Source organism: Austrofundulus limnaeus, unplaced genomic scaffold (assembly GCF_001266775.1).
Source record: "Austrofundulus limnaeus strain Quisiro unplaced genomic scaffold, Austrofundulus_limnaeus-1.0 Scaffold99, whole genome shotgun sequence".
NCBI lineage: Eukaryota > Metazoa > Chordata > Actinopteri > Cyprinodontiformes > Rivulidae > Austrofundulus > Austrofundulus limnaeus.
The window spans coordinates 185,501-205,500 of NW_013952501.1; the positions used below are offsets into that span (position 1 = coordinate 185,501).

At 40.0% G+C, this 20,000-nt stretch overlaps 1 protein-coding gene across 1 annotated transcript in view; it reads right to left on the bottom strand.

The window, feature by feature from the left end:
• Nucleotides 1-9,003: 9,003 nt before the first annotated feature.
• Nucleotides 9,004-20,000, bottom strand: part of si:dkey-117m1.4 (serine/arginine repetitive matrix protein 1) — a 20,464-nt gene continuing 9,467 nt past the window's right edge. The window contains exons 4-9 of the mRNA XM_014013200.1: nt 18,714-19,071; nt 17,750-17,824; nt 12,912-14,032; nt 11,727-12,547; nt 11,349-11,594; nt 9,004-10,623 (exon numbers count right to left, since the gene is read on the bottom strand). Of these exons, the coding sequence (XP_013868654.1) occupies nt 10,370-10,623; nt 11,349-11,594; nt 11,727-12,547; nt 12,912-14,032; nt 17,750-17,824; nt 18,714-19,071 (2,875 nt within the window). The 3' untranslated portion in view covers nt 9,004-10,369. The remainder of the gene's footprint in view (nt 10,624-11,348; nt 11,595-11,726; nt 12,548-12,911; nt 14,033-17,749; nt 17,825-18,713; nt 19,072-20,000) is intronic.

Consider the following 20,000-nt stretch of genomic DNA (forward strand, 5'->3'; position numbering starts at 1 on the left):
GTACTGTACATATAAATATTATATTTTAATTGTGCATTTTTTTTACTTCTGAGAAACGCTTCTGCATTTTTACAAAAGTTTTGCTTGCAAAGAAAGAAACATGGACCACACCCACATAGCAGACAAATGTGGGCCAGATCTGGCAATGGTGACGCAGTTTTTTAAGATGTAATACCACAATAGGCCCTAATTTGGTTTATATGAGCCAAATCTGTCAATGCCACAACTGGTCTGGTTGTGATCTGGTTTATATGGTGCTGGCCCATGCACAAACCTCAGACAAATTTTACTATGTGAACCATTTCCAAGTGAAACCTGGAGTGAGCAAGGCTTTGTGTCCTGTTCAAAATCCTCACTGACAGACTGATGCAACAAACAATGGAAGATCAAATGAGAAGCATATGGTGGACCCTCTTATGGTGGACCCTCTTATGGTGGACTCTCTTATGGTGGACCCTCTTAGCAGAACTTAAAGACCTGGATTTTACTGACCTGGCTCAGGCCTACATACTCACAGGAGAAGACATCTCACTTTAACACATACTGTATGCTCAGCAGAGCGGCATGGAGATCAGCTTGAACAGTTGACAACACAAAATCCCCAAACCTCCACCAGTGCAGATGAATGGAGTAGATCTGCCCATGACTGAGGTTACCAATCAGCACTGTTACAGTATGATGGAGCAGCAGGCAATAATATGAAGAACTATAAGTAAAGGCAGGAATCAGAATGCATAGCAATGTTTGGAGGTCCAGGATGTACAGCAGAAAGACCAGAGATGTGTACTGTTACYCAAGTYTTCAGCTATTGTAACAAGTTCTTAWTTTTTTTCACACAAAGACTGTGAAGAATCCGGAAAGTCTTCTGGCCTAACAATTATGCGAAATGAATACTTGCCTGCTTGTTTTCATCAAAACAGCAGACTGTCATAATGAGGAGATGGTGAAGATGGATTGGACTTGTGCTTATAGGAAAGAACAGTAAAACTACCTGCATAGCCCTGTATTGGACACCAGAAGAGACAGACACCTGGCGACAAACAAWATAGAGGTAGAGATAAGACCCTAAACCACACCTGGGGTATTATGACCCACCTGGCCCAGAACAGACAGGGGTGAAGGACCTGCTGCCCTTCATGCCAGTGAGCATAGCAGAAACTAAAGCAAGTGCTCAAGGTTTCAAACATATGAGTGATTTCCTGTAATGGCTGCACACTGAAAACCAAARAAAACTGGTGTCATCACAGATCACAGTGTCATCAAAACGGTTCAATGGTTCACTGATCTAATGGAAAAAAAACAGGATCCTAATGTGTTTAGGATGAAGTAAAATTAAACTAAAAGAAAAAAAAGATGTTAAACACACCTAAGATATGCGCGGTGAGTGCTCTGACAAATGAATCCCACTCCAGGCAATTTGTTTGAAGCTGCTTGTTGTCAAAACAAATCCAATGRGCTGCCTGTCCACCGGCGCCGTCTGAAGGATTTGATGGTTTGGAGAGAAAATTTAGATCTTTTTGTTTCACTCCAGTGATCACAGAGCAGATATTACCAATGCTGCTCATCTTGTGTCTTCTCTGCCATCACCGAGTGAAACCAGCAGATAAGAGAAAATAACTCAAGAGAACTTCAACAAAAAAGGATGGAAATGGATGATGGAACTGACATGAAGGGAATTGAARGAGGAGGAGGGCCACCAGGTTCAGACCTCTCAAATGAAATGAATAAATTAAACAAAAAATAAAATTTATTAATTTTAGATATTAAAATATTTTAATATAATGTGACTATGTAATTCATGCAAACAGTTTCACCCAAACTGAAATAATTCAAAGAGCTCTTTTAGTAAAAAATAAAATATTAATTGTTTTTCACAAAACCTCATTTCACAAAGATTTGAACTACATCGCCTTGAAAACGTCTTCATCCCACTTGAACTTGTCCATATTTTATCACGTAACAATTTCACATGCGAAACAAAGCAGAGCATAAACTTGAAGTGGAAGGAAAATGATATGTGATTTTCAAAGTTTTTTGCAAATAAAAACCTGAAAAGCATGGCTAACATGTGAATCCAGTCCTTCAAAACATATAAGCCCCTTGGGTTTTGCACTTTCAAATCAGACATTTATTAGCAATTAGTAGAGTAGATTATTGAAATTAAAAGTTCTTTTGAACACAGTGATTAAATGACACAACAAGCAGACAACTGTTGTCATTTCTATTTTTGTGTTCCTGTTTTGTTCTGATTTGAGAGGGCTGAAACCTTCTACATACACACAATACAAACACACACTCATAGTCAATTCAGAAATACCAGCTGACCCAATATGTATGGTTTGGTGACAGAAAAAAATGGTGATGCCGGTGCAAATCCATTGGAGTAAACAGAAAAGACAACAGTGTTTACAGAGACAGCTTATCTGCAGGCTGAGTCACAGAGTGGTGACTCACATCCAGCATCCTTCAGATATTGTTTAAAATAACAGAAAAAAATTAAAACAAGTTTTGCTTTTTTGAGTTATTCTCACGACCTGGGCTTCGTCTTTTGTCCTTCTTTCTCCTGCAGGTTTATRATGATTCAATTTCTGCGTTTTTATCAGCTGTTTTTCATTCTGTTTTATGTAGAAATTCAGCAAAGGTTGTCACGCTGAAGAAAAGGAAAAACTTGGTCTCTTAAAAATAGGAAATTTGTGCTTAACGCAGTTAAAGGGAACATTTACAAAATACCTTTTTTGGCCATTAAATACAACTTGTGTGGAGTGCAGAAAAGTTTAATTTAGTCTCTACCGGTGCTGCGTAGTTATCTTTATATTCTGTTTGGGTCATCGTTTTTAATTTGTTCAGTTTTCTGAACTATTACATCAAATTATTTGTGACAGAACTAAATAAGGTCTGGATTTACCAATTCTGTTGTCTTCAACATGTGAGGATGGGCAGATCTTCAGTTGTTGACATCTTTTATTTCAATGGTAAATAAAAGGTTTCTGTGCTGCTAAATAGMCATAAACCCCTCTATAAAACTAGAATGAACCACTCTAGAAGTTGGAGGGGTGCAGGGTGTGAAGTGCCTGGTTTGGATTTAAAGAGACAGCCTCAAAATGAGTTGATCTGAGACAAACCTCAGAGAAGGGGGCTTGTGGAGTTACAATAAGGAGGAATTCAGACCAAAGCATTGCAGTTCCACTTTGTATAGACCCAACTGAATGATTTAAATGTGAAAAAGAAGGATTTAAAGCATATGTCTCCTTCAAATCAGCTTCAGCAAGTCAATGAGAATGTATGGAAATGATTACGRATCATAAAAACTTGTCCACAAGCACAAAGTCATTTTAGTTCTTTAACAATGTTCAGTTCCTGCTCCTTGAAGGACTCTGACTTTCGAACAATTTCACAGTTTTTCATCACRTTCCAGGACCGACCTGACCTGAGCTCTTTGGATTCTGCTGTGGTTCTGTTTGCTGCGTATTAAACCACCACCCACCTTTATTCTCCCATCCTTTATTAATCCCACAACAGTCTCACAAGGACAGAGCCACTTCTAACTTRTTCATTTTTTCTGAAGAGAACAGTGGAAACTGATGCATTTGCAAGATTTTCCAACAAGCTGRTGTCGTAGGAGGAATATTTTGTGAAGAATTAAGGTTAACTCAGGTCATCGTGTTTGTGTGAAAATCCTCTGCCTCCCAGTATAAACTGATTTAAAAAGTAAACGGTCCACTTTCCTCTCACTTTTTGTACTTAATTCTATTTTCAACTGATGTTCCTTTAACACTCTTCCTGTAGGAATAGTTTGCTTTGAGGTTGTTTTACTCCTTCAGTGTTTTTTTTATTTGTTTGTTATCAGTTTGAATGTCATGTGGTTGTTCCTCAGATTAAATCCTGCTTTGTGTTTTACTGCAGCTCATCTTGTCAGTTTTATTTTAGCAAAACAAAATTAGCATTTTGTTCCTCGCACATTGCTTTCAAGTTCTGCATGTGTTTGCATTTCTGTGCTGCTCATTATCATCATTAAATTTTGGAAAAAAAATTGTAAAAAAAAACATTTTTATAAATTTTTAATTTTTTATGTTGTTGGGAAAGCAATGAAGTACTTGGAATTGACATGTTTAATTGTTTGCATTTTGTAGGACCATTCCTTTCAAAATAATGTATTGTTTCACTTCACATGTTTAGTATCGATAATAATGTTGTAATATTGGACATAAAGAGCATTTGAGTGAGACGTGGTCCTTTTTGTGGTGTAATAGTTTTTACTGTAGTATTAGTAACACAGTAATTTTAAATCAATTACAGAGCTTTAAGATAMGAGGTTTTAAAAGCATAGGATGCAACACTCAGTACATTTTTAAAGTGTCTTATTTATCAAACAGAAGCTCTTTAAAAAGATCTTTACATCCTTCAACATACTTTGTTTATAAAGCAATAAACAGCAGCATATTTTCCTAGCATCACACAGGAAGAAACATATAAGAGTAAAATATCACGTAAATGGTTACACAACAGATCTGTGCTGAAAATGTTTTTATTATAAACTTTTTGTGCCAGCTTTATGAGTCAGTTTTCTTTGCAGTGTGAAGCAAAGATGGACTGTAATCCGACGTGTCTGTGTCTGCGTTAGCAAAATATCTCATGAACCTMTCATGGACTAGTTTTAATCAAACTTGTTCTCTGTCAACTCTGTCGGTTTTACAGATAATGACCCAAAGTTTGGTGCGATGGTAGCTGATCCTCAAAACATGTAGACCTGACTGTGTCTGTCTGTTAGCAACTCGTGAACCAGTGGATTTTAATGAGACCTCCAGGAAACAGCTTTGGAAGTCATTCCAATTTAAAATGACCACCACAGTTGATCTGTCTTAGCTGACTTACAGAAACAGATGTCGAACTAAAATTTGATGTGGTAGTGGCTGWGAGGTYRCTTTTCACTCCATTTTGGCGCATTTATTTTCTGCGTTTGTATCTAATCGGATGTTTAATCTAAAGAAATAAGCAGGTTTACCTCTCTGTTTCTCTCAGCAGTCAGGAGACCGTTGGGGCGTCCACACCAGAACTTGAAAAATGTTTAATTAGATTTGTTGTCGAACACGATTTTGATGACAACAATCTTCTCTGACTGCAGTCTCTCTCCGGGGCTGCTGACAATAATAGAGAAATTAAACAAAATTAACCACAGCTCTAAGGGTTTTTTTTAACTTGTACATGATTCATGTTGCCTGTGGCTTTGAGGGTATGTAAGGCTATGTCCTCTCATTAACTGATATACAGCACTGAGACCTTTTAAGACTTTTTGGGGGTAAATTAATAAAGCTATTTAATTGTTTTTGTTCCTGCTGGGTGTTCTGGAACAGWGAGTTAGGCAAAATCAAAATGGTGATATATATATTTTTTAATATGTATTTTTAATGGCGTAATCACAGCTAAAAGCTGCAACAGTATGATTATGTTTCTTAATTAAACAAGGGCGGGAATGTTTTTCATGCTAATGTTGTACAGAGCAGGGCGTGAGCAGAAGGAGAACCTGCAGGATCAGTGAAGCGCTGCTGCCCTGAAGCCCCCCAGACATCATGAGGGGGGCCATGAAGAACTGCGTCTTCAGGCTGAAGCTAGCCTGTGGAGCCAGACTGACAGAACACACAGGTAATTCTGGTGCTTCTGCGTTTCTGACATCAGCTAATATTCTACATGATGAGACTCACCAAAAAACATGATTTATATTTTCCACTTTTGCACAAAGTATGTTTTTTTCTTGTCAGAGTGTAATGTAAAATAAATTTTATCTAAACATCTTCGGGGGAATGGGCCAGGATATGAGGATAAACAGTAATTAAGTTTGAGGGGAAGATGATGAAAATGTCAAATCTGAATGTTAAAATTACAGTATAATCCAGAGAGAGAGGTAAACACCCACATACTGCTTGGAAGAAAGATGAAAATAAATAAGTTTGGCAGGTACTGTGAGGTTCACACAGATAAGAGAGACAATATTAGGAGAAACACAGTAATGCTTTTGCCAGTATGCCTGTGTTTGTCTGTCAGTAAAATATCTCATCACTCAAAGGATGGATTTTAAAGAAACCTATAAAAATAACAATTAGATGAGCATCTATAATTGATTAACTTATGGACTCAAACCCAATAAAGATGGCTGCCACAGCTAATTAACAAAAGCAAAAGAAAAAGAAAAACTGAGAAAAAAACCCTGCAACTACCTGATGAGTGCAAACACTGTAAATTAAGCACAAACAAAATGACGATTCGTGTTCTGAGTGACCTACAAGAACATTAATAGATCTAGAAAAGGCTGCAATCATTTTAATCTGTCATCACTTTTCTTTACTAATAATACTTTGTTGTGCTTTATTGTCAGACTAGCGTAGTTCTTTTAAAATAACCATATTGTTTACTCAGTAAACATTAAAATAAAGTGCTTCTGTGGTGTTTTTGTTGACAGCACCCATGTTGTTTCCAAGTTTCCAGTCTGCCTTTTGAATTAGCTTTTTGTTAACTTCAAAGTAGCACCAAAAAATTTTTAAATGGTGCCTATCCTTCAGTCTGACTGACTTCTTTTTAAAAAGCGCTGCAAACCGTTTCAGACCTGAATCTCCAAACCTTTGATTCGTACTGTGATAGCAGCGCTACAGTTTAAAAGTAGTTATTGTCAGATTTCTTTCTTTGTGTTTCTCCTCTGACTGATCTGACGCCGTCTAATACAACGGAAAATTATAGTTCTGTCGCTCACATCAAAACACACACCACTTTAAAACACAGCCGACAGAAACGATGGAAAACTGACAAGCCCTTTTTTATCATCTTTTCACTGAAAATATTGTTTTTTCATGCTAGGGTTTTAAACTGAGACCATCTCATGTTGAGAAATGAGTTTTAGCTTTGAAAAATAAAAGTAAGTTCGCTAAGACAGCCATGTTGAATTTAGATTTAGGTTACTATTTTTTGTTTGTTTGAGGCCCTTCATATCAATGATATTCCCARAGCATGATGCTGCCACCACCATGCTTTGTTATGAAGTTGTTTTATTGGAATGATAAGAGACAGGGGGGTTCCTTTTTACTCAATTTGATTGTAAACAATGAAAAAATTATGTATTTTCACCTTCACAATCAAGGTGTTTCAGGTTTGGTTTTTGATGTAAATGCTTTCTGTCTGGAGGACCAAAGCGGTCCACGTTTCTGGACSCTGGCTCGTGTTCCTCTGAGACTCCATGTGACTGAGTATGACTGATGAAAACTTTGTTAAATGCRAGTGTTCAGAGGTGAAGGCTCACAGTGTTCAGTTTGCTGTGGGTAAATATCAGGTAACATCTTAATAGAAATGTAAGAAGAAAAAAGGCTTTTAAGGTGAAAGGATGGTTTATTCTGTCTCTTTGCTGCCGTCTTCTGGGCAAAACAGGAACATGCTCTGAACAAATGGAAACAAATACTGTATATGACAAGACAAAAGCTCATGATTTGACATTAATCAAATTTATTGATCATCAGTTTTTATCAAATTAAGCTACAAGACATGAACTGCTTYGTAAATGGGTTGTAGATGTACATCCAGTGACTTGTTCATTTTATTCTGGAGACGTGATAAAGTGCTATACAAGTGCAGGCCATTTACTATTTTACTTTATTTCTGCTTGATATCAAGTTGCTCAGATGAAATAAGTTTATTATTAATTATTGGCCTTCCTGTTAAATCTCTTTGATCTAAACACTAAAATGTCCAGCAGTGTTTATAGGTCATTGAGGTGACTCATTAGTCAACTTTTAAAACCAGAAGATAAAGACATTTTTTGAACATTTCAAATTTTGAGAAACTAAAAAAATTCTGTTTGATTTATGAGGCAACGTCTCTATCTAGTGTTTGAAATGGAAACTGCATATGAAACTTTGATAATAAAAAGCAATTTGTTTGTCGCAGACGAGTGTTTTTATTAAATGAAGTATGTGGATTAAGTAAAGTATTTTTTTTACTTTTATTTATAATTTTAATGTTCATATTTATGCACAAACGCTTCATGTAATCAACAGCAGTTTTACCTGACAGTGTTGGTTAGGCATCACCTGTTTTTCAGTCTGGATCTGGAAGTCCTGCAGGACCTTAGCCCTGCTGTTCTCCATCACCCTTTGTGGAGTTTTCCACTTTGACTGTGGGACTAGTGTACACTCTGCTCGGACGTTCCTGTATATTATTTCAACCACGTGTTCATGGTGCTCCATGTTTTGCCTGCCTGTATTTTGCATCCTGCCATAATGTGCTGGACCGTCTCAGGGGCATCTTGGCTCCTGCCTGGTACAGACCCCAGCCTCCTGTGCAGCTCTCTGATCACTGGCGGGGTTTGATGACATCAGCCATCTCAGTCTGTTGGTGGTACATGCTGCTCCTTGTTTCTCCTCTTCCACACCAAGACATTCACTCGTCATCAGTTCATCACTGTGGGCTTTCTTCCTGATGTACTCCAGGTTCTTAGTGGTTTTATTCTGGAGAGTTGTGATGACTAGCACTACATGTGTTGATGCTCGAACTTTGTTCTCCCCATTCAGCTGGACCTTCAGGACCTGTCTCGGTACTTGATTGTGGCAGAGTTTAATTAATTGTTAACAGTTAATGGTGAAAGTCAGTTGTTTTCAGCAGGCCCACCGTATGACTCCAGAAATTGAAGTCTAGTTGTGTGTGGGGATTTTTGGACTGTTTGGCAGTAGGTTTCTTACCCCTATCTTAAAAACCATTTGACAGTCTGCAGAAAACCTTGGCCTTAAGCACCAAGAGACAGTGATCAGAGACATCCAGCCCAAGTGTTCCAGAAATAGTTTGAACAAAACAATGTCAGCACTTTGAAGAGTCCCAGCCGGAGGAACTGAAGTATCACAACCTCCAAGTCATGAAGACTGTTTCCAATGAGGTTTTATGTAAAATCAATTCTAAGTTTTTAAGTTCAGTTTTTGACCAGTTTCACTTTGAATACCTCAGATTATATATAAAAAAACACAAAACAAATGATGGATCTTTAGGTTTTAGTAGAATTTATAAAAAACAAAATTAACACAATAACCGAATCATGTCATACATCGTGTTTTTCCTTTGTTTCTCTGAGGAGTAATTACAAAACAAACATATATATACAGACATCAAGAACTCAGAGATGGAGAAAGCTATAGGACGTCCAGCACGAAACAACCAGTTAGCATATTGATAATATATTTATTATGTACAACGTAACTGGCCAGGCTAGAGCAAGAAAGAGGACAGAAGATTCTGCAAAAGGTTTCAATAACTTCAAGTATCTGTTTTGAGGTTTTGTGGAGGATTTTTTTTAATCCATCAGACACAGATTTTGAGCGACACTGAAGCAAAACTGAAAATCTGGTCAAGCTGTGTAGTGTTTGTAGATGAAGACAGGAGGAACTCCAGCCATAAAAAGAGGGCAAAACAAACATCGCAAGAAAGGTTTTCTTCTCCAATAAATGCCCACATTTTAGGTAACCTTTAACAAAATCTCCACATTTAAAGTGATAACCAGCTTATTGGCCTATAGCACCTTCTTACTCATTTAAAAAACTGCAGACATCTTGAAAAGCTGACAAAATACAACAGGTTTCCTAACAGATCTTATGGTTCTGGATTATGGGATGTAACTGAAGTTCAGACAACTTCACAGACTATAATGTGAGGTTGTTTATCACAGCTCCAAAAAGATCTCCATCACACTGAATTATGTCCTTTTTTTTTTTTAAGAAAAAGTCTAGTACCTCACATGTGAATTAAGGTCCATATATCAAGAAAAAATAATAAGAATTGCACAGTCAGTTGTATGAAAGGTTAAGGTTTGTATGAGAAGAAGAACTAGCTTATTTGAGGATATTAGTTTGCTGTAGTTTGGCCTACTCTAATCATAAAGCTGCTATGAAGGAACATGTAGCCCAAGCACAGGCTAATAAGTCCTATTTATGTCTCCTAGTGCATCAAACACAAATGCTACTGTACTTCACAACGTTCTTGTAACAACACTGTAGATCAGCTGCCCCACTTGTTTACATTTTTAGTATAGTGTATCTAGTTTGGAAGGGGAAAAGATATTCATATACAAAAGTAGAGGCAGGATGTCATCCATGCCGTGATGGAGTTCCACAGGGCATCCCTTAAACAGCAGTCCACCTCCACTGTTACTGTCAGAACCAGGACCAGAGAGGAATTAAAAACCCTAAATCAGAGCAGCAGAAACAGCTGTTCTTGAAAAGCTCAAAATAAAAAAAATGAAAGTGAAATTTAGGACTTTGGGTTTGGTGCAGTTTGAGGGCGATCGGGGTACCAACTGAGATCAGCTGCCCTGAAGTAGACGCCCAAACACCCCCTGGTCTCTCTCTCAGCAAACAGTAAGAGGCTGAGGCTGGCCGTCCCGGCGCTGGTTCTTCTTCAGCAGCTGGATGCGGTTGTGGCAGTAGAACTTGACAGCTCGCCAGTCACGGTGGTTGTTGACCAGCAGGGGGCACTGCTGCAGGCAGCGCTCGCAGTCGGCCTTGGCAGGGACTCTCAGCTCGTTAATGTTCTGAGTCAGGTGCTCTTCTACCGCCGCTCGCTCCGCCTCCGACCAGGGACGCTTTAGGACACCTCGCTTTCCTGCACAGCACAGAGGAAATTAAAGAACGGTTCTAATTAACTCGTCTAATTGCTTCTCCCACTTGGCATCAGGATAATGAAACATACTCTCCACTTTGATACAAACACTCATGTTGAGCTCACATTAAAAACTCTAAAGTTGTATATGGGAGATGGTAAAATATTTACTTATTTTCCTACTTTTATCTCCAAATTTGACAACTACAAATACATCAAAATTACAAACTCGAATGTTTTGAACTTTTTTTTAGCGAAACATCCTCATTCTTTCAGAGCTGTCACTCTAATGTCAATCAATACTTTTCCTGTTAAATTCAACAGACAAAAGAGTYGAGCATGTTGTGAGACAAGTTGTTCGCAATAAGCCTTTAAAAGGGATCAACGATTAGTTGTAACATTAGACTTTATTTGATAAACATTTATTTTAACTGTAAAATAAAGACTAAAAATACTGTAGGCTGTTTAGTTTTTTAAAWTTTTTAAAATATATTTTAACATGGATGGAGCCATTTTATTTAGTTGAAGTATATATTTATCAAATAAAGTCTAATGTTACAACTAATCAAGGACCCCTTTAAATAAACTCATGCTTTGTCTTTTTTAATTAATTACAACAAAAAGAAAGTTATCCACTCCCACCCTAACATTTATCTGAACCACACAATTTTCTGTTTCATTAAAACGTAGTAAAGACATCGCTGACACACAAAGGGTTTTGGGCCGACCTGTTCCTCTCCTTCGGTTTGCAGGAGTGAGTGGTGGAGGGGGAGGAGTAGGGGGAGTAAGAGGCTGGACCATTTTGATCTTCTTAGGCCGTCCCACCCGCCCATTGTTCTTGCCCTTCCTGACGTAGAGCAGTGTAGGTGGAGCGATCAGAGCAGGAGTCGGAGCCGGCACCTCGGGCTTCTCCTTCACGTGCTCCCCGTCAGAGTCTCCCTCTGAGTACGAGTCTGCCGAGTTTCCTGACATGACTGGAGACAAAGAAAAGAAGAAAATGAATAAGAGAGAGAAATACAAGAAGTTAAAGTTGTACAGAGCCTGTTTCTCTTCATAATTTCCCAGTTGGAAAGACATTTGAGACACCCCTCATTCTGCTAGCTCACCATCCAGCTCCAGACAGATGTGGTTCAGGCTCATCCCTCTGAAGAGCACCCCATCTCTCTCCCCACACAGCACGACCCGGCCGACTCTGCCCATCAGGCCGGGGTCTTGGCCGATCGTGGCACAGTTCTGAGTCACGTGGTACTCCCTCTCAAGGAAGTGCTCCAGCCTCTCCACGGCGCTTCCTCCCGGCTGCCGGGGCTCCTCTCCTTCCCCCAGGAGCAGGAGCTGGGTGAGGATCGCCACCTGACGGCGAACCCTGGTCTGCGTCAGGGCGCGGGGATTTCGAGTGCCGCTGGAGCGGGCGAGGCTGCGGAGGAGGTCGGTGCCACGCAGAGGTGTGGCGGGAGAGTGGTAGGGCCGGGCGAACACGTACGGGTTGGCCGGGTCGACCCCTACGTCCTCTCGGGTCTGCAGCAGGAGCTCCAGACAGGGTTCACAGTGAGGAGGAAGGATGAGGGGCTGAATGCGGCCACGCTTCCCTTGGACCCCAACTCTAGAGAGGTGAGGGAGCACCAGCCGCTCGAAGGGCGAGAGGGAGGCCTCCAGTGGCGTGAGACCAGAAGAAGCCCCAGACGGGACAGGGCACTGAGGAGTCACACGAGAGCGATATTCAGCGATGGACAGCTTCGAGACCTCACATTCACGTCTGCGGTTGTACAGGATGAGGAGCGCCAGGCTGGAGTGGCAGAGGAGGCGCCAGGCCTCCGCAGACTGCAGCTGCCGGGACAGAGACAAGAAGGCAGAGTGCTGGAGCCGACGGAGGTACAGGACCAGAGAGGACAGGGAGGACAGGAGGGGAAGCATGTGGTGACGCCCAGAACTACAGCAGGACGAGAGAGSGAGGAAAAAAAGTGAAATATAACTTTTTATTTAGTTATTTATAAAACTTTGCTCCAGTATCCTACTAAGTATTGGAGCCCAGTAGTTAAATGTAAAGTTAGAGGAAATAACAGATTCATTTGAATTTATGCATTTTTCAACCTTAATAATCTGTTAAAGTGACACATTATTTCATTCAGGTGCATATTTTGGTCAATGATCTATTCAGACAGAACCCCGTCATACAAACATAAGTATCTTTCACAACAATATTATTTCCTAAGAGGTGAAAAACCTAGATGTCCAAAAAATAAATCTGAAGCTTCAGCTGCAGATGAAATAATTGAAGGAATCAGAAAAATTACCTGAGCAACTCCTTGTCTTTTTCCTCCGTTCCACTTTCATCACCAATTTCCATCTCTCCATTCTCATCTTCTTCATTCTCCTCCTCCTCTTCCTCCTTCTTTAGTGGCTCTATCTCTTTGGATGTTCTGCTGCTGAAGGACTGAGGGCACCCCAGCTCTAAATCCTCCTCCTCTTTGGGTCTCTTTACAGCTACTACTTCCACTTCCTCTTCCTCCGCCTCATTCTCTTCTTCCTTCATTTGTTTTTCTTTCTTTTGTCTCCTCATCACTCCCTTCCTGGATTGGGCTGCAGATACAGGGGGTGGGCTTCTCTTTACAACAGACACTGCCACTGCATTTTGTCCACAAAGAGGAGTCAGATTGGGAGGGGTGGCATTGCCCCCTGAGGAGGCGTGGGGCTGGTTGGCTGCAGTAAGAGTGGGCGGGGACATGGACAGGTCCTGGATGCCACTCTGTGCAGGATCTGGACAGATGCTCTGACCTCTGGTGTGGGACAACTTCGGCTGCTGCTGGGTGGGAGAGTGAGCTGCTGCAGGGTTTGTGTTCTGTGCCTGCAGACGGGGCATCTGGGTGTAGCGCTCAACCAGGGCAGAGCACACGTCGGGCTGGTGGGAGTGGTGTTTGTCTAAGTGACGGCCCAGAGAGCGGAAGTGCCGACCACAGTGTTCGCAGGTTTGGCGCGTGGAGTCGACAGCAGCACCTACTTTTTGGGCATTTGTGGGGACATTTCCTGTGACGGTGGGTCCCAGCGGAGTTGGAAGTTTGAACTCTGGCTTGGCAGAAGCGGAGGATGAGGAAGACGAGCTGGGAGAAAAGGACTGGGACGAAGCAAGTGGGCGACTTGGGTGAGACACGCCGGAGGAGGAGGCAGGGGGCGAGCGCCCAGGCAGGGTCCGATGAGGGGGTTTCTTCTTGGAAGGGGTGCCGCGCCGCTTCTTGCGCCGACGTGGGGGTCGCCCACGTGGACTGGAGTTGTCCTCACCTCCAGCATCTGATTCACTGGCATCAGAGTGGGAGATGGGGGAGGACGATGGGGAGAGGGACCAAGAGGGGGTGACGTATTCCTGTTGTTGCCGCCTCTGATGCTGCTGCTGGGATGTCAAAGGAAGGGGCTCATCCTCCTAGAAGGATAAAAAGGATCATTTTTTTATTCTTTTTCTTTTTTTAACAGGGGCCAGAACTTGATTTGACATAAACATCAACTATGTAATTTTGGCAACAGTTTTTTTTTCCTTGACTTATTTGCACTTTCTGCAAATTTGATRTTTTGCTTCAAATGGTAGAAAAAAATCTTAGAAATGCAAATCCTAATGAGTCCAGACTCTATTCTCCTGCATTTTTCACTATTACTATATTACACATTAGAGGTATATCTAACCTCTAAACCAGGGGTGTCCAATCCTGGTCCTCAAGGATCACCAACCAGCATGTGTTTGAGATTATTCTGCTCCAGCCCACCTGATTTGAATGAATGGGCAGGGCTCTAGACTAACTTTTTGCACTGGTTGCACTGGTGTGCCTAACATTTTTCCTTAGGTGCACCAGTACAAAAATCAGGTACACCCAAATTTGCAAATGCCTCACGTTTAACATTCATGTTTTAATGGTTCACCTTTTTAAAATCACACTCTAGAGCAGTGGTTCCCAAACTTTTTGTCTTCTGACCCACAAAATATTCATGGCAAAAACTTGTGACCCCAAATATTACTGGTCTGAGTACACGAACTTTGTTAATAACCCTAAAACACAGGCTTTTTGACAATCTAAACAGCTTGTACACAAATAAATACTTATTTATACTTATTTTGTGTTTTTGTAATAGTTATACGAAAAATATTACATCAGCAAAATTTTTATTACCCTTTAAATTGATTTCTGGAGATTATCCAAGGTGCTTCATGGCCCATAATTGGGTCCCAAGCCCAACTTTGAGAACCAAAGTGTAGTGGTTCCCAAACTTTTCAGCTTTTGACCCACAAAATAACAGTAGCAGAGACATGAGCCTAGGGCTGGGCGATATTAGTAAAAGAAATAATCACAATTAATTGTGGTATTTAGCCAATAARGATTAATTTGACGATTAATCCCCTGGACACCCTTATGTCCTAGTCAACTGACCAATTTAGTGGGAAAGATTTGTTTTTTGTAAAAATCTGTTCCAAACTGTGTCAAAATTACATTGCAGAACTTTTTTTTATGTTCGTCATATTTGAAGCGGAGCGGAGCATCGAGCAGACTGATAGGAGAATTCTCCAGTCAGCCTGCCTGCTGGCATTAATCGTATTAATCGTCAAGTGCCAAAAAATAATCGATTAATGTTTTTCTGGCGATTAATTGCACARGACACGATTATGCCCAACCCTACCTGAGCCCTCAYCTATTTTTGGATGATAAACATTTGTATCAGGTSAACTAAACATGGGCATAGTAACAATATTTTTATACTACATTTATACATTTTAAATACACTAACCTCACTCCTTTGTAACAACTAAGGCAAAAATGTAATTYATTCAGAAAATCTTTTCAGGACCCTACCTTGATGTTTCAGGACCCCACTTTGGGTCCTGACCCCAACTTTGGGAAACACTGCTCTAGAGCCCTGATGGGTGATTAACAGGCTTCTGCAAAACTTGAGGAGGTATTTCAATCCCTGAATCAGGTGTTGGAGCAAAGAAATAAATAAAAACCTGCAGGATTTCAGCCTTCGAGGACCAGTACTGGACAACCCGGCTCTAAACAGAAACGAAACATGAGCAGCCACAGTCGGTGATGCCACTTAGCTTTTAAGAAGTTAAACTCTACTGACATTATGCATCATTATTACACATAATAAAACAATTATCCAAGGGAGGAATAAATTTAATGATAAAGGTTGTGTTAATTTTAGTATCAGTGTTGCTCACCCACATTCAGACAGGTGGTATCCTGAAGCAGCAGTGTATCAAAAAACTATGTTTGGCTACTTACTCCGGTGATTTTATTTATTTAATTTAGTGAGGACAGAATATACATTTTAGTCTGATTCTCAGCTGACATGACACACTTACCATTCAGTTGTCTCTGCAGACAAAGTCTATAGAGATAAATCGTTCACTTTGAGATGTTTACTTTGGTCACTTGGCAAACATTAGGTAAATATTCAGAGCCATTCATTTGGCTTTTTATCTGCTTGTTTAAAATGTTTACCAGCTCGTCTGCTAATGTGCCACTCTGCTGTGTGCAGCTGAGCAGGCAGTGAGGTCTTTAGAGCAGCTACTGTAGGCTGCATACAGAATGATAATAGCAGTGAGAGTGACAGAAAAAACAGCTGACAAATGCTAAACAATGAGCTAAAGCACCCGTATTTCTTTTCYATCAATACAGTCGCTTATTATTTTTCTTTAAGACAACTCTTAATGTCACTGTGTATATTAGTAGAGGACTGATAATAACTGCAAAAGGTTTATGTCATGGTCACCAGTTTTAATTGTTTCATCTTTCTTCCAGAGAAATAATGTTTCCATTGTTTTTCCTTACTGCCAAGGAGGAGGGGACTAAAGACTACAACTCCCATAAGCCTCCGTTAACACACCGTTGAGAGGGAGGCCTTCATGGGTGCAGAACTGAGCTGGAAGGAATTCAAAAACTCTATTATTGTTTGACCCTTCAGCTCCTAAAATCTATAAACCCAAGACATAATTAAATGGGTTTAGGTTTAAACTGCAAAGAGAAAGTTAACGCGCAACCGTTTGGTTGTCACAGCACATCTCTGGAAAGTTTGTGTAAATAAGTGTTTACATTTGATCATTAATAAAATTATTTCTCTAGTACTTGGACACTAGATGCATTTTCATTCAATCTTTCTGACAAAATAGCTGCAACTCTGACATTGGTACACTTTTATTTATAAAAGCCATGCTTGGGCTGCTGCCCTCCTATATCTGTGATTTAATCACAAGAAGTGTTGATTCTTTCTCTTTGTGTTTGAATGACCATTTGTTGCCCTCTGTTCCATTTTCCCTCACAGAGGTGGAATGAAGGGTTTTTATTTACTCAGTCTATATGGAACACGTTGCAAAAAGACTGAGCACCTATAAATCCAGACTAAGAGCACTAGAGATGACTTCCTTAAATTGTGACTGTTTTTTAATAACTTTTCGTATGGCATTTTTAATTGTGTAACTAATTGTAATTGTTAAAGGAGCAATATTATGTGTTTCTCRGGCATATATTAAAATTCTATACCATAATAAAGTAACTATGTCACCTTCAGTTGTTATTAAAATGTTGTTTATATGTTTCTAAACACCTTGAAATTGGCCTCTGTCTCTTTAAGAACCTCCTTCCGCTTCTGTCCCACCCATTTCAGCACCAGCCTGGTGGGTGTGCTCTGCGATGAGGAAGCTCGGCTTGGAGACACAGCCCAGAGGAGGAGCRGKWCCTAAAAGGTGGTTCTAGTCCCAACCAGTCCTTTTTTCCCCTGCCTGGCTGCCTCAGGACACTGCAGGATTTCTCAAACATGCATGAATGAGTCAAAGCAAGARTTTGGGCATGTTTTTGATGAGAGGATAACATTATAACATGATATAAAGCTCAAAAAAGTTAATTTTACATAATATTGCCCCTTTAAGTAGTTTTTGCTGTCTCTTGGCCAGGACTCCCTTGAAGTAGAGGTTTTTAATCTCAATGAAACTTTCTTGGTTAAATAAAGGTTTAAAAAAWTTAAATGTCTGTGAAGGGGGAAAGAAAAGAGTATTGTTTCTGATTACTCATCCATGACTTTATAAAAATAATAAATGATGGTTTAAAAGAGTGTTCTTATAGAAATATGATGTTTCTTTTTTCCGCTCATTTACCTTTTTGATGTTGTTGCTATTTTCAGAGTCAGAGTTACACTCCTGTTGCGCTGGAGATACAGTGGCACGAAAACCCTGTGGAAGACAGAAAACTTAAGTTACATCAGCGTACGCACCATCTACAGATGTTTGTTATTACAATCGGGCTCGGCTGTGGCTCAGAAAGCAGGAAACCCCTCCAGGGTTGGATATAAGCACAAAATCTACTAAAATGACAATTTAAAAGAAGCAGAACAAAACATGTTGTGAAAACAACTTTGAATTTTAAGATGAACCCGTCATTGCAGCTGGGARGCTGATCAGGTGAGTCCAGCAGTAAAAACATTTGAAGGACCTGCACGGAGCAGCTCTGGCTCTGCTTCAAACTCCAATGTCAGTCTCTCAATTTTGACAATTTAATTTTCTGAAATGGATTCTGGTATCATCATTTCGTTGAGTAAATTGATTCGATCTAATGGGATCCATTAAAAAGTAACAAATGTCATGTAATAACCATGGTTACTGTTGTTGAAGCACTATAGGTGGAACGGGAGCTGGAGCTCAGCCATCACTATGGGAACCCTGAGCGTGTGTGTGATGGGTAATGAGAGTGTGAGCGTGTGCAGACAGAGAGTGAAGCTTATCAGCAGTGTGTAGGTACACACATATGGCAGCCTAGCTGAAGTCAGATACTTTTTAGACAACTAAAAAGACCACAGACGGACTAATGAGAAGAACTGGAAACTGAGACACACACTGRGTAAAAAACATTTGTTTTACTTTTAAAATAGAGTTTGTACTTTGTAGTTTTTGACCATTTCAGGAGTTAAATTAATTAAAAACAAACCACGCAACGAAATACAATAAGTTTTAATTCATCAATGTAAGAAATAATTTTCTAGGGTTTCAGTGTCTGGTGTCCTGACCAGGGTGAAAACAGAAATATTTATGAGTACTGTATGTATCCATCTTTCATAATACTGACCAGATTCTCTCCCCACTCAATCAGGCTGTAATCGACTGTAATTTCCTCCCCTTTGGTGATGTCTCGYATGGCAATTACGACCAAGCGCACCTGGCTCCCGCAGTGGACCTCTCGGATACGACAGTTGGGGGCGGGAGGGAAGGACATGGCCGTTGGAGCCGGAGCAGAGGCAGTGGGAGCGGCTGGAGCCGTGGACGCAGGGGTCAGAGAGGCAGCCTGAGCCAAAGTTGCGGTGGCCGGGGCAGGAGCAGGTACCGGTGTCGGGGTCCGGGCCGAGGAGGCGGCTGGAGATGGAGCCGGTGTGGAGGAGGCCTTGGACACAGAGGGGACTTTATCCTGCGTCTGCGCTGACGGACCACTGCAAGGTTTTCAGGATAACAGTCGAATGGAAATGATTGCCTTCATGAGACAACACAAAGCTGCTACATTATCAAACTTGTGTCTTTTTGGATTAGAAAGATGCTGCTTTTCTACTGTTTTTGATTGTGAAAATTTCTAAAATGATTAGCTGCATCAACCATAATTACTGTAATCAATAAAACAAAGTCATACGATAAGAAAATTTGGGTACAGTTTACAAGAAGTGAGCATTTTCTCTTTGCTGTCATTGTACATCAAAAATCAATTTGTGGGGTATTTTTGTTATGGTTTCGTAAATTTATGTTATTAGCCAATGAGCAGTGCAAAAGATGTCCACCTAACCACGTTTTAAAATCTTATATTCAGCCAAAAAGTCTTTTTGATCTTGTTTTGAGACTGATTTACTAAACAAGAACTGACTGTGTAAGAATAATAATCTTGTTTTCAGAATGTGTAAGATTATTTGTCTTGTTAATCTGAAAATTTGATTCAAATTAAGTCAAAAATTTCTGCCAATGGAGTAAGAAAATTTTACTTGGTAAGATTCTTGAAATACTTGATTTGACTAAGTTTTTTCTTATTTTAAGAATCTTACCAAGTCAAATTTTCTTACTCCATTGGCAGAAATTTTTGACTTAATTTGAATCAAATTTTCAGATTAACAAGACAAATAATCTTACACATTCTGAAAACAAGGTTATTGTTCTTACACAGTCAGTTCTTGTTTAGTAAATCAGTCTAAAAACAAGATCAAAATGACTTTTTGGTTGGATATACGGCTTTAAAACTTGGTAAGATGGACAGGTTTTGTAGTGCAGGAAGATGGAAAAAAGTAATTATATGCAGCTTATATAATTTCTATTTTGACAGGTGTCTAGTCTTTAAATACTTTTGAGTCCAAGGTTCTTTTGTTTTCTTGCAGTAGCA